General features: G+C 30.0%; 1 protein-coding gene across 1 annotated transcript in view; it reads left to right on the forward strand.

Annotated features, from left to right (window-relative positions):
- The window catches only part of LOC111612858 (telomerase Cajal body protein 1-like), a 41,128-nt gene extending 26,666 nt beyond the window's left edge, over positions 1-14,462 (forward strand). The window contains exons 6-11 of the mRNA XM_023354131.1: positions 2,262-2,358; positions 3,957-4,049; positions 11,744-11,862; positions 11,937-12,040; positions 12,109-12,261; positions 14,276-14,462. Of these exons, the coding sequence (XP_023209899.1) occupies positions 2,262-2,358; positions 3,957-4,049; positions 11,744-11,862; positions 11,937-12,040; positions 12,109-12,261; positions 14,276-14,429 (720 nt within the window). The 3' untranslated portion in view covers positions 14,430-14,462. The remainder of the gene's footprint in view (positions 1-2,261; positions 2,359-3,956; positions 4,050-11,743; positions 11,863-11,936; positions 12,041-12,108; positions 12,262-14,275) is intronic.
- The last annotated feature ends 71 nt before the right edge of the window (positions 14,463-14,533 follow it).

Consider the following 14,533-nt stretch of genomic DNA (forward strand, 5'->3'; position numbering starts at 1 on the left):
TTTGGTAAACAATTTTGAAAAACTAAATATATTTCCCAATTCTCACAATAATTAATAAGGTTATCATCAAGGGAATGCAGTCCTTACCATTATAGAAAATTTCAAACAGTAAGCAGTGTAATATATAAATGCCAAACAAAACCTGATGCATAGCAAAAAAACACACACACCTCCTGATTATTTATGGCAGATGTGTGTCTGTTTTAGTAAGCATCATTTTTGTTAAAAAATCAAACTGAATCTGGCATCTTATATTCTTTTACTCTGTTGACCTAAAAGAAAAAACTTTTCATTGCAGTAGAGCAAAAGTGCTGCCCAAAGCAGACCACCCTTCCCTAGCTAAGCTACCAATTAAAATGTATTATTTATTGAATTGTTAAAAATTTATTAAATTTTAAAATCATTAACTATATTTCTTGTATTCAAATTTAAGTAACATCTAGAATCTTTATATTTAAATTAAATTAATAAAATTAAAATAATGGATATTGAACCTGAAGATTGTTAATGATGATCTAAAATATTAAGCATGAATAAATTTGCTGGATATTTAAAGGTTTTCAAGTTATTTTTAAATAAATATAAATATTAGATTGAAGAGTATGTGATATATCATAAATATAGTTACATGAAGGAAAATGAATTAGTAAACTCCATTCAAATAATCTGTAGATGAAAAATGTTTTTTAAGTGTCTATTATTTAAAAATTATATTTAGAAACATTTTGAAATGAGAAAATATTTAATAAAAAGAAATTTTAATTTTTTGTCTGTTATGCTGTATCAAATCACATTATAGTTAGTAAATATTACAGGGTGTGACACCAAAGCCGGACAAATTACATATTTTTTTCAAACAGTTTTTATTGCAAAAAGCGAAAAGGCTTACAAAATTTTTTTAACCACATTATTTGTAAGGCCATAAAGAATAAAGAATACATTTACTCAATATATCCCCCTCCTGCTTGAATGACTGCCTCCATTCTTGGTCTGAAGCGTGCACAGGCACGTTTTAATGTGTTACGGTCCATTGGCGAATGCCACATCAATAGTGGCTCTCAACGATGTGAGGTTTGGATGTCTGGACTTCTTTGTGACCCTTTCAACTATGCTCCATACATAGAAGTCCAAAGGATTCAAATCTAGGCTGTTGGGGAGGCCAGAATTCTTTTGACCAAAACATGTCGATGTTGTCCGACAACCAGTTTTGCATCAAATGACTCACTTTAATTGTGTAAGACTTGTAGCAAAGACCCTTCTCAATGATTCTACGCATAGTTTTCTCGCTCACACCAACAACTGACAACAATTTTCAGATTGACTGATCTGGATCCTCAAAAATCAGCTCCTGAGCCCATTGAATGATTTCGGGTGTCCTGACAACATGCTCCTTTGAGTGAGTTTTCCTCACCGGTGTTGTAAAACCTTTGTTGGACTTCTCCGACTCATTGTACTTTGCAACGACATCATATGCAGTTGATCTCAGGTACCCGAAGAATCGAATGATTTCTGTCACAGAGCACCAAGCGCAAACACTTTCGATAATCGCAGTTCTTTGGTTATACTCCACACTTGGTTTTGAGGTTATGATGATTTAGTACATGTGTCAAGATATTTGAATGCCAAACACAACATCTATTGGTGGTATAGAATGACAGGAATTTGAAATAGAATTTTGTCCAGATTTTGGTGCAGCACCATATATACATTCTAAAGTGTATCATAGATTTTAATGTATTAAATTATTTATTATAATAAATTTTTTCATAAGCAGAGATTGCTTATTGGACTTTTAGCTTCATTAAATTGAGGAAATGCTGTAATTAATAACAGCAATAGTAATAATAATTGAATGTAAATTAAAAACAAAGATTCATTTGTAAGTTAAATCAGCGGTTTCCAAAGTGTGCGCCACGGCTCCCTCACAGGAGTGCCACAAAATATAAAATTTTCATAATTTTTCTTCCACTTTCAATTCAATGTGATAAGATGCAATGTCTAGCAGACCCGGTGCAAATTAACTCAGTAATAAAGGTGGCAGGTAGAATAGCAAAATGTAAAAAGCTTAATACCATCGCATAAAAACCATACTACTGGCTCTTGTAGATATGGTGGACATTATGATCTGTGAGTCTGCTGGGAAGCAACTTTCAAAAGTGTCTTTGTCCAATAACACCACCAGTTGAGCATACAGCACATAATGAATGACCTCCAATGATCAGTTAATTGAAAAAATAAAAAGGAAGGAATTTGGATTGCAGCTTGATGAGGACACAGATAATAATAATGATGCTCACTTGATTTGCTATGGACAGTTTATAGATAGTAACAACATTGTAGAAGACCTCTTTTGTAAAAGTATCACTGCTGGTGCTAATGCTCACAACTTGTTTAGATCCTTGATATTTTTATATCTGAAAATAATTTGGAATGGACCAAATGCATTGGTATCTGTACTGATGGTGCTCATTCTATATTTGGGTGTTATGAAGTATTGCAAATACTTTTTCAAAGCAAAGACCCTGATGCACTGTGGACTCATTGCATTATTCACAGAGAACTCGCATCAAAGTCCTACATTGAACCACACTTTAGAATATGTAGTAAATGTAGTAATGTTTATAAAAACTGAGCCATTGAAGGCATTTTTCAAAAAACTGTGAGGATATGGGAACATTCTTTGTTGTACTACAGCACTTTGAGAAAGTATAAAACATTACCACGAGAAAGTGGTGGCTCTCTTGAGGTAATGTTTTGTCTCATACATTTGAACTGCAACAGAAAATTTATATTTTTCTTAAAGAAAAAGACCACAAGTATGCCAAAAATTTTGTAAATTAAGATTTTTTGGTAAAACTAGCATACTTATGTGATATTTTTGAAAAGCTGAATACTCTCAATCTCTCCTTTTAAAGTTGATTGAGAAAATTTCAACTTTTATAAAAATATTAAAACTATGGAAAAGTAAAATAAATGAAAACGGAAGAAAAGAATATTTTCTCTTGTTGCAACAGTTTTTTGACCTCCAATGGAGTTGATTTCTCTTGTGGTATGAAATCCATATATCACAACTTATCACCTGGTTTGAGAAATATTTCAAAATGATATCAATCAATTTGTATGGGATCAGGATCCATTTAATACCAGTGCTTCATCTGAATTTTCTGCTGCACAAGAAAAGAATCTTATTGAGTTGTCTTGCAACAATACATTGAAAACAAATTTTAGCAGCATGGAATTAACTGAATTTTGGATATCGGTAGAAGATAAATATCCCTTCTCAGTGGTAAAGCTCAGAAAATCTTAATTCCATTTGCGACTTCTTATTTGTGTGAAGCGAAGTTTGTTGCTGTGATAAAAGCTAAGCATTGCACGAAAATCAATGTGGAGAAGGAAATGAGGATGGCTGAGTCCAGTTTGATTCCAAGATTTGAGAAAATGTGCAATGATCAACAGACTCATTCATCCCAATAATTATAATTAATTGAATTTGTTCAATTACATTTTTTAAAATACGTGTTTTATTTATTTTTACTTAACATCCATACTCTAATTTTAAAAATATTGGCTATTTTGCTATTTTGCAAATTGTACTTGTTAGAATTTGACATAGGGCATCTTGGAAAAATCTGGATTTAGCAAAGACACTGAGAATCAAAAAAGTTTGGGAACCACTGAGTTAAATGATAAGCAGTTTTTTCCTGCTTTTATTTTTATTTTAGTTTTATATATTAAATACTGTGTATAAAATATAAAAATTAACCAGTTTCTGTAAGGTATTCTACAAAAAAATAATTATTTTTCTTTACATTGTTGTGTTTATTATATGGTGCAAAGTAAAATAAATAAATTATTTTATTAAAGGTAGCCATTTCAATTATTTTACTTTTATTTTATTATAAAAATTTTCACTTTATGTATAACAAATTTTATCACAATGTTTGTTTAAATTACAGAAAATAAAGACGGGCAAGCTGGAATAATTTCATGTTTTGCCTTTTCTTCTTCAAGTAATCATCTGTTTGCTGCTGGTTCCTACTGCAGAACAAGTAATTACTTTTATTATAAATTTTAAAAAAATTTCTAGTAAAAAAACACATTATATATATATACATGCATACATAAATGGTGTTTATTTTATATTTATCCGGGCACAAAAAAAAGATCTTGCCAGCATTGCACGAGTATATGGATATGGTTCATTACTTTCAGTGCCATGTTTACAGTAAAATAAATTAATTCATTCAAAAATGAGGCATAGGTAAATCATGCAGTGATTTCAAGGCATTACCTAAATTTTTCAAACATAAGAAGAAGATGCAAATTAAATCCCAGTTAAACAGATAGTTCATAGTTTACACAATAAATATCAAATGGGAGAAATGTTATTTTTATATCTGACTTTGCTGTAGTATGATTTTTCCTGAATATATTTTTATTTTTGTATTAATTAGAGATATGACAAACTTTCTAGAAAAAAATTTGATCAAATTATAAATGATGGCAGCATAATCATTACATTTACTTAACTTTATCATACTAAATCAAAAAAAAACACCACCTTAATTTGTTGAGAAATTTAATAAAAACCAAATGTTTTCAGCTAAATCTGTTGGCCATCATCAGGCTAAAATATTCGAATACAAAATAGAACAAAAATTTAAATACAAATAAAATAAAATAATGAATGAAATATACATATACATGTATAAAGAAAAATAAAATAAAATAAAAAATATTATTATAAATAACAAAATATGTATATAAATGCATGCATAGGTTAATTGAATATTAAAACATTATATAATAATACATTATATGAAATTCAAAGAAATGCAAGATATGCAATAAATACTAAAATCAAGGCATTAAATTAAGAGCTCTCTAATCGTTTAATTAAATATTTCCAGGCTGAAGGCAACCCTTCAGAATCTCTAGAATTAATGCATGCATCATGCAATCTGCTCTTATATATTTCAATTTTTTTGGCGCAAATCACCAACGTTGGTGAATGTACTGGTTTAATAATACTTGCTTCTTCCCATTTGACAACTAAGCCCTCAACTTGCACCAATTGTGATAGTATTGTGGCGTTAGATCCTTTGCTGATATTGTATTTGTGTTCTTTTAATCTGACTCCTAAGTTTCTATTAGTGACACCAATGTAATTTTTATTAATGTCTAGTTCAAGATTTTCATACGGTATCTTGTATACTCCTGCTCTTTTTTCTTTATCTATGCTGTCTTTGTTGTTCCTTAATAATTTGTACAGGTTAGGAGCTCTCTTGAAAACTAACTTGGACTTTTTGCGGGCTGAGATTTCCTTCATGATGGCTTTTTTCTTTCTATCATAAGTGAACTTTGTGATTTTGCTGAAATCACCACTTTGAGCCTTAGTTTTGTTTATTTTGTAATATCTAAAAAATGTATCTGTGAGGAACATTTCTGTTCAATCTTCAGCATGAGACCATCATCGTTGTTGTTGATCTTGTTAATAAATTCATCGATTTTTTGGTCATTCTTCCAAATTACAAAGACATTGTCTATGTATCTTTTAAAATACACAATGTCATTCAAGAAACCAGAGGGAGCACTTTTTTTCTAATTTTCTCAATACAAGCTCACACAACACTTTTGACATGGAACTTCCCATCAGGACTCCTCTTTTTTGTCGGATGGTCATTAAAGGTGAAAAAAGATTCATAACAAATAAGGTTAGCTAGTTCTATCAAATCATTATTGTAACATGCCAAATCTGGGCTCTTGTTGTGCATGAAATCTAAAAGTGCTACCCTGCATGATTCAATTTTAATAGACGGGGGTATAAGCTTTCATAGGCCATTACAGTTCCAATTTCATCATCCATTAAAATTAGATCTTGTATCTCATTAACCACATGCTGAAGGATTGCCATTAACTATTCTTGAAAACATCAAGAATAGTTAATGGCAATCCTTCAGCATTCATCTTGTGGGACCAAATAGAAGTCCCGATTAAGATCAAGGATTTTCTAAAATGGGGACTGAACTTTGTCCCTGAAAATTCAAGTTCTTGGGAAACTTCAATCCAAGAAATAGACAGAATAATATCTGGGCTAGATTCTTTAGAAAAAGAATACCTCTGATGGAAAACTGTCATAAAAGACCAGATGACTTGGAAAAAAGGATGTGATGCCAGTAAATACATCAAACTTACTAAATGTTGGCTTAGAAAAAATGATTTGGTTACAAGAAGAGCAGACAAAAGCAAAACTTTGGTAATCATGAAAAGACAGACACATAATAATGCATTGGAGGATTATATTAAAAAACCAAATGTGAGCATGTTGACGCAAAGATTATCGACAGTGTCGACAGAAGGGTTAAGAAGTTTGAAAAAGCTAAGCTCACTATTGCATTACCTTTCCTCAAAAATGGTCGGAATCCCAGGCCAAGTATGCCGAGATTGTTTGCTTTTGCCAAGACCCATAGAGAGGGTAAAGAAGTGAGACCTATAGTGGAAAGGTGCAGAGGACCAACTTTTATTCTTGAAAAGAGATTACATAAATTTCTCACCTTACAGCTCGACAATAATGTACATGTGGCACAGGATCCAAGGGATGTGGTTAATGAGATACAAGATCTAATTTTAATGGATGATGAAATTGAAACTGTAATGGACTATGAAAGCTTATACCCGTCTATTAAAATTGAATCATGCAGGGTAGCACTTTTAGATTTCATGCACAACAAGAGCCCAGATTTGGCATGTTACAATAATGATTTGATAGAACTAGCTAACCTTATTTGTTATGAATCTTTTTTCACCTTTAATGGCCATCCGACAAAAAAGAGGAGTCCCGATGGGAAGTTCCATGTCAGGACTGTTGTGTGAGCTTGTATTGAAAAAGTTAGAAAAAAGTGCTCCCTCTGGTTTCTTGAATGACATTGTGTATTTTAAAAGATACATAGACAATGTCTTTGTAATTTGGAAGAATGACCAAAAAATCGATGAATTTATTAACAAGATCAACAACAACGATGATGGCCTCATGCTGAAGATTGAACAGAAATGTTCCTCACAGATACATTTTTTAGATATTACAAAATAAACAAAACTAAGGCTCAAAGTGGTGATTTCAGCAAAATCACAAAGTTCACTTATGATAGAAAGAAAAAAGCCATCATGAAGGAAATCTCAGCCCGCAAAAAGTCCAAGTTAGTTTTCAAGAGAGCTCCTAACCTGTACAAATTATTAAGGAACAACAAAGACAGCATAGATAAAGAAAAAAGAGCAGGAGTATACAAGATACCGTATGAAAATCTTGAACTAGACATTAATAAAAATTACATTGGTGTCACTAATAGAAACTTAGGAGTCAGATTAAAAGAACACAAATACAATATCAGCAAAGGATCTAACGCCACAATACTATCACAATTGGTGCAAGTTGAGGGCTTAGTTGTCAAATGGGAAGAAGCAAGTATTATTAAACCAGTACATTCACCAACGTTGGTGATTTGCGCCAAAAAAATTGAAATATATAAGAGCAGATTGCATGATGCATGCATTAATTCTAGAGATTCTGAAGGGTTGCCTTCAGCCTGGAAATATTTAATTAAACGATTAGAGAGCTCTTAATTTAATGCCTTGATTTTAGTATTTATTGCATATCTTGCATTTCTTTGAATTTCATATAATGTATTATTATATAATGTTTTAATATTCAATTAACCTATGCATGCATTTATATACATATTTTGTTATTTATAATAATATTTTTTATTTTATTTTATTTTTCTTTATACATGTATATGTATATTTCATTCATTATTTTATTTTATTTGTATTTAAATTTTTGTTCTATTTTGTATTCGAATATTTTAGACTGATGATGGCCAACAGATTTGGCTGAAAACATTTGGTTTTTATTAAATTTCTCAGTAAATTAAGGTGTTGTGTTTTTTTTTATTTACATACTGAGTGAGTGTACCTCAATTTATTATACTAATTTATATATACACACACACACAAACAAATAAATACCTAGTAGTCATAATTAAAGTCTTGTTCAGTACATGAGATATTTAGCAGCCCAAATTTAACTAAATATGATATGATATCATTTCAGGATGTATGAAAGAAATTTCCATTAAAAAAAAAACCTGGTACTTTTGTCACTACAAACAATGAAAAGCAATTTCCTTTATTTTCAGCACAGCAATTTAAATTTCTGGTGTTTATTACTTCAATTACACATTGAATGAAATACTATTTTTAATTAATTAATAAATCTTTAAGTTACACATTTTTTTGTTTTAACTATTTTTCAATGTCAGAACCAAAAATTCCAGAATTTCCACTAATTGTAGGCTTATTAACTTATCTTGTTTATATGTTGTTAGTCAGTTGTTATCAATATAGGCAAGTTCTAAAGTGATCATAATAAGTGAATCTTATTGCAATGTTAAGTAGTCCTGTAAAACATAAGTAGGTCGCAATCAATGAGTTCAAGTACAGTAAGATCCCGCTGTAATGTTGTCTCGATTAACGCTGATTTTATATAATGCAGTCTGCTTGAAGCCTTAAAAAGTGCTCAAAATTTATGCTTCAAATTAATGTGGCAGTTGATCAATTCATATATATTACAATTATTCCCAAACCATTTAGCAAAAGATGACAATTCTTCATAGCGCTGTACTTTCCTTAAATCTATGTTTGTTCGGTGCAATTTTGGAAAAAATATAACATCATGGATGCCACATGCAATATCAACTTCGCTTGGCAAGAATTAACTGATGAATGCATGAATGGAGTATGGAAGAAGTTATGGCTGGGGTATCCAAGAATTCCAACAAGAAGAGTCTATTGCTGTATCAATTAGGTTGACAATTTGATCAACCTAATGATACAACAGGACTAGGAGATGTAGACGAGCAGGATATTGAGGAGTTACTGCAGGTTTCTGGTGAGAGCCTTACCAATGACAATCTTCAAGGACTGACAGAACAAGGAATCCATGTAGAACTGGAAAACAGATTCTGAAAACAAAGAACCTAAAGAATTTCTCTACGGATTATTTTAGTAAAAGTTTGGTAATGATAATCGAAATCATTGATCAAACTGTACTGAATGATCCAGATTTTGAAAGGAGTGCAAAAGCAAAATGAGGCATTTTGGATACAATCTCCTGCTACCTACATTTGCTTAAGGAAAGAAAAAAAGCAACAAATGAAACTACATGACAAAAAACTTTGTCACAAAAAACAAGAATTTCAGAAAAGCCAGGACCTTCATCACAAAAAATGAACTTTACATTTCTGTGTGCATATGTTTGTGTTATTTAACATAATGAAAATCCTTCCAAACAATTTTTAGTTACGGATTTTTTCCATGAACTTTTTGAAGCACCCATGTACATACAGTAGAACCCCCAATTATCTGAGCCTGAGCCCCAATTAAAGCATTAAAAGTAGTGTATCCACTTATTCTTATACTGTAATTCATAAAAGAAAGTTTAAATGATAATGCAAATTAATATAAAAATAACTTAAAATTAATCTCGTGCAAATTAATATAAAAATAACTTAAAATTAAAGTAAAATCTGTTTATTTTTGATCATGTGTTCCTCTTTCCCTATTTACTCCATGTTAAAATAACCTCGTTTAATGCTGTTTTGTTTAGCGCTTTGTTGTCTAGGAACACATCCCCACGTTAAGTGGGGTGTTACTATAATATAAAATTCAATTTAGTACAAGTTTTCAGCAGCTACTGGTGAAAGTGTGATGAAAAAAGAAATACTTTCAAGCACTACTGTTAATATATATAAAATAATAATTTTTTGTGCATATAAAAAAATTTACACTTGTGCATGTGTAGTCATTTTTCAGTTATATACAAGGTACATACAGTAGAACCCCCAATTATCTGAGCCCCAATTAAATAAGTTCTGCATTATCCAAGGAAACTGTAAGTGGATACACTACTTTTCTTATACTGTAATTCATAAAAGTAAGTTTAAATGATAACCTAAATTACAAAATGATTTGTTTGTTACTTTTAATCACTTAAGTTTAATGTGAGATAAATCATTCATATTAAACTGTAACTACGTAATAAACATTTTCATTCTTAAAACTATTTTATTTATCAGCTGTATAATAAGTGTTGTAAAAATTATTATTCTTATATAGGGTTAAATTCATTAAAGTATAAAAAATGGCTTAAAATGCTACCATGTAAATTTTTTGTATGTATAATTTTTAATCCAAAATGACCTTGGTCATCCATTTTATCCAAGTTTTTTGGTTATCTGAGGTAGCATTGTCCTCCTTCCCTTGGATAATTGGGTTTAATTATATTTAAAGAGTAAAAAAATCTCATTAAAAAAACAGTTTTATGTATTAAATATTACCTTGTGTTCCTGGCTCCATAGTATCTGTATTAAATGCTTAATTTCAGATAGCCAACTGTTTAAATTTTTCCCACAAAGGAATGTTTTCATCCTGTTTTAGAACAGCTTCAGCTTCTTAATGTCATTGTTCAAACTGAATTCAAACATTTATATTGTTTTGGTATTATTTATATTGTTTTTGATGGATTGAACAATATTCAAACAAAATTGCTTTCAGATGAACTAAAAGTACTGATATTCAATGATAATATTGTGCCTATATGGAATTTGATTTTAACAAATTAGAATGAAAATGTATAGTTCAAAATATTGTTCAATCTGTCAAAGCCCACCAGTGGCCAAGCGGTCTTCGTTCCCTGAACACTGGAAGTTTGATCGTGGGCTCGCCTCGTTCGGACAGGCTGGCCACATGGAGTTTCCTCCACATCTAACACCTAAATAGGAGCCAGTTTCCCTTAAAAAGACCTTCCAGAAGGCACCCCCTAGGCAGATCACCTAAGTTTTGCATTGCTATAACTAAACAAACATCAATCTGTCAAAAGTGATACTGTTCAAACTGAATTTGAGCATTTATGACTTATATTCATTAAGAAACAAGCTGTCCTAAAACAGGGCAAAAACATTCCTTCATGTGAAAAATTTAAATAGTTGGTTATCTAAAAATAAGCATTTAATATGGATAATTATTATGTATTGTTTTGTTTTTAATAATTCTTCTTTTTTTCTATAATGTAATATAATATTTTAATAATTTACATAAAAATTATATTTAAAAAATATTGAGCATTTTCAATGAGTTGCAACCAATTATGTGACTTTATATAATCTATAAAGTCAAGTTAAAACAATACAATATTTTCATTGAATGTGTTATTCATATTAATTTCAATCTGCCTGTATATAAATATTATGTATTCCAGACTTTTTTGATCCACAATACATATTTTTAGTTATTGCAGGTATACTGTACATAAGCCATTTTACTCATACCCTCTTTACAGGCACAATTATTCACATCCTCCAACTCAAAAAGAAAAAGTATGTATCAATATTAATAGGAACACAATAATTTTTCTTTTCTTACATTTAAACAATAATATCTGAAAATCTAATACATAAAAGTATAGAAACAAATACTTTCACAGTAATCATTTTATTGAAAATGAGAAATATTCCATACCCCATTGAGTTGCAGTCCTTGGGGAAATGCTATTTTTGTACTACTGAATTCTAGAATGTTGGGTAATTGAAATTGAAAATTAATTTATATCATAAATTTCTTTACATTGAACACTTAAAATGTTTTTCTTCCTTTACTTTGTAATAAATAACTTTTTATTAATTTAAAGTTGGTATATATTCTGCTCAAGAATTGGATTTGCTTTTTCTCTTATCTGGACAAATGGGTGGAGTAACTCATTTAATATTTTCATCGGATGGCATAAAATTATTCAGTGGAGGAAGAAAGGTATGGTACTTAGCAATATGAGCAATTTCATTTTTTATTATAGTATTTTATTAATATTAAAAATAACATTTCAGGATTGTGAAATTCTTTGTTGGGATATCAGAAATCCAGGAAAAGTGTTTTATAGTATGCGACGAATTGTTACAACAAATCAACGAATGTATTTTGATATAGACAGGTAAGGATACTTTAAACCTATATAATACTGAAATACTCTTAAGGTTTATAGTTTCATTTTGAATCTAGCACTGGCCAATACTTGATAAGTGGAAATGAAAATGGAGTGATCACTGTTTGGGATTTAAATAAACCACCTGAAAATATATCTGGTGAAAATGAACCCATTTTACATCCAATTCTATTCTTTCAAGCCCATAATGATTGTGTAAATGGAATCAGGTAGAATTTTGTCTTTTGATTTATATATTGTTTGAATTTAATAATAAGTATTTCACAAATTAAACAATTATGCAATACTTTCTTAGAACTAATTAAAAGTGAAATTGTGTAAAGTGAGTTAACATGAAAAAAACAACTTATTTTGCCTGTTACATTATGGCAATTGTTTGGCATTAATTAATAATGTCAGATTTTGAGATATTTATATATTCATTTTGTAAATTGATCATTATCTAGAACAGGGGTCGGCAACCTTTTGAGTCGGAAGAGCCAAAATTACAATTTACAAAATTTCAAAGTTTTTAAAGAGCCACAAAATTTTTTCTTGCTAACAATAAATAGTACTCGCATAAATAAAGTTTTTTGATTAAAAAAAACTAATTCATTCATAAGAAAAAATATCTATTTATTCATATATAAGTAGTGTTTTTCACAACAAATTAGATAATAGAAACATCCGACGATGGCGTCATTCGAGAGCTTCCGACGGACTGACGACTGTAACGACGCGTGTCACGGGGGCGAGTACAAGTGGCTGAGAGATAGAATCAGTGCCTAATCCTCGTTAATCGATTCAGAACGATTTTTAAATGTTTTTTTTTTTTTTTTGATAAAATAAGTAATATTTGCGTATGAAACTAAAGAGCCGCAGCTTCACATCCAAAGAGTAGCATGTGGCTCGCAAGCCGCAGGTTGCCGACCCCTGATCTAGAATATTGAAAGAATACATTTATTTTTTCAAATTCTAATTAGTACATCTGTAACTAGTAATTAAATTAATTATGAATCAGTTGATACAGACACTAAGTCTGGATCATTTCTATCTCGCTTCAAAGGTTCCGGATCAAAAAATTGGCAATTTTCAACTTTTTTGAAGAAAATGGTTGTAAAATTGAAGTCTTGAAATATTCAAGAATTTATAATGAAGTATTGTTTATGATGCTTTGGATTCTGCAGCTACAAGAGATTTGAACACTTATAACACTAGCTGCATTTGGTGATTGAATAGTAGCTGTAAGAATGTGATTTAATTCAATGTCTGTTTTGATTTTATGAAATCATGTTATATACAATCTCACTACAATTTTGCTATAACAAGGTAGGTTTTCTGTATGTGCAAGAGAAAACATATTTTTTTATTTCAGTTACACATTATTTTAGATTATTATTGTTAAATTCCAGTTACATATCTTTTTTTGTTTTGTGTTTCTAGATGTGATGTGAATTGTTTACAATTGTCTTTCATTCTCAGAAACATAGAGAGCTTCAGTTTTATTTTCAGACTATCTTACTACTTCTATATTTAGAAATTTAACAGAATTTAGATTACTGAGCAAAACAGCTGATAGCTTAATTTTAGAATATCCAGAACTCTGTATGGAAAGATGCAGTCATATATAAAGCTGATTTCATTAGGCTAATAGCCCCTCTGCTCTGCTAATTGTATAACATTCACAATAGTAAAAACAAACATTTTTCATCATTCTTAGCTGGTTTCTGTTTTTTTGTTATATCATTAAAACTTGATATTTGTAAGTAAAACAAGATTTCAAAAAATATAAAGTTTGTGGCCCCAAGTTATTTAATAGTAATTCAGTTTAGATTTTAGAATACATATTGAAAGTCATTTATTAAATAGGAAAAATATGGTGAAATAACTTAAATTTTTTAAAACAATACATAACTTCAAATTTCTACAACAAATTACAGTTGATACTTTGCATATTGATGTAATTTAAAAAAGCTCTTATAGTTTATTCATAATAATTTGCATGTAAAATCTATTTTGTTTGTCAATGTAACCAAATTTTTTAAATCTATATAATTGCTAACTTACTCATTGAATTATTATAAAAATTCAAAAACAGAAGTAAATTGACATTATAACTTACTTTCTCCATTTGCATTCAGTATGCTTCTGTAATTAATCATTATGAAATTTGTTGTTGCAATACAAGTATACTTTCAAATATTTGGTTTATTGCTTACTCACACTGTCTCTCTGGTTTTCTAGTATTCATCCATCACTTCCTCTTTTATTATCATCGTCCGGTCAGCGACAGTTTCCAGAACCAGAAGATTCAGAAGATAGTGGTAATGAGACAGAAAAGGAATGCAAGTCTGAGAATTCTATTCGTTTGTGGTGGAATGGTAAAAATGAGAACTAAGACAAAAATATTAGTGGTTTTTCACTGTAAATAAATCATAAGACTTGAACTCTTTTAATGTTTATTTTTTCATTAAATTCTATTACATAATTATGATGATGGAA

The sequence above is a fragment of the Centruroides sculpturatus genome, unplaced genomic scaffold (assembly GCF_000671375.1).
Source record: "Centruroides sculpturatus isolate CEXI.00-Female unplaced genomic scaffold, Cexi_2.0 scaffold1689, whole genome shotgun sequence".
Classification (NCBI taxonomy): Eukaryota; Metazoa; Arthropoda; class Arachnida; order Scorpiones; family Buthidae; genus Centruroides; species Centruroides sculpturatus.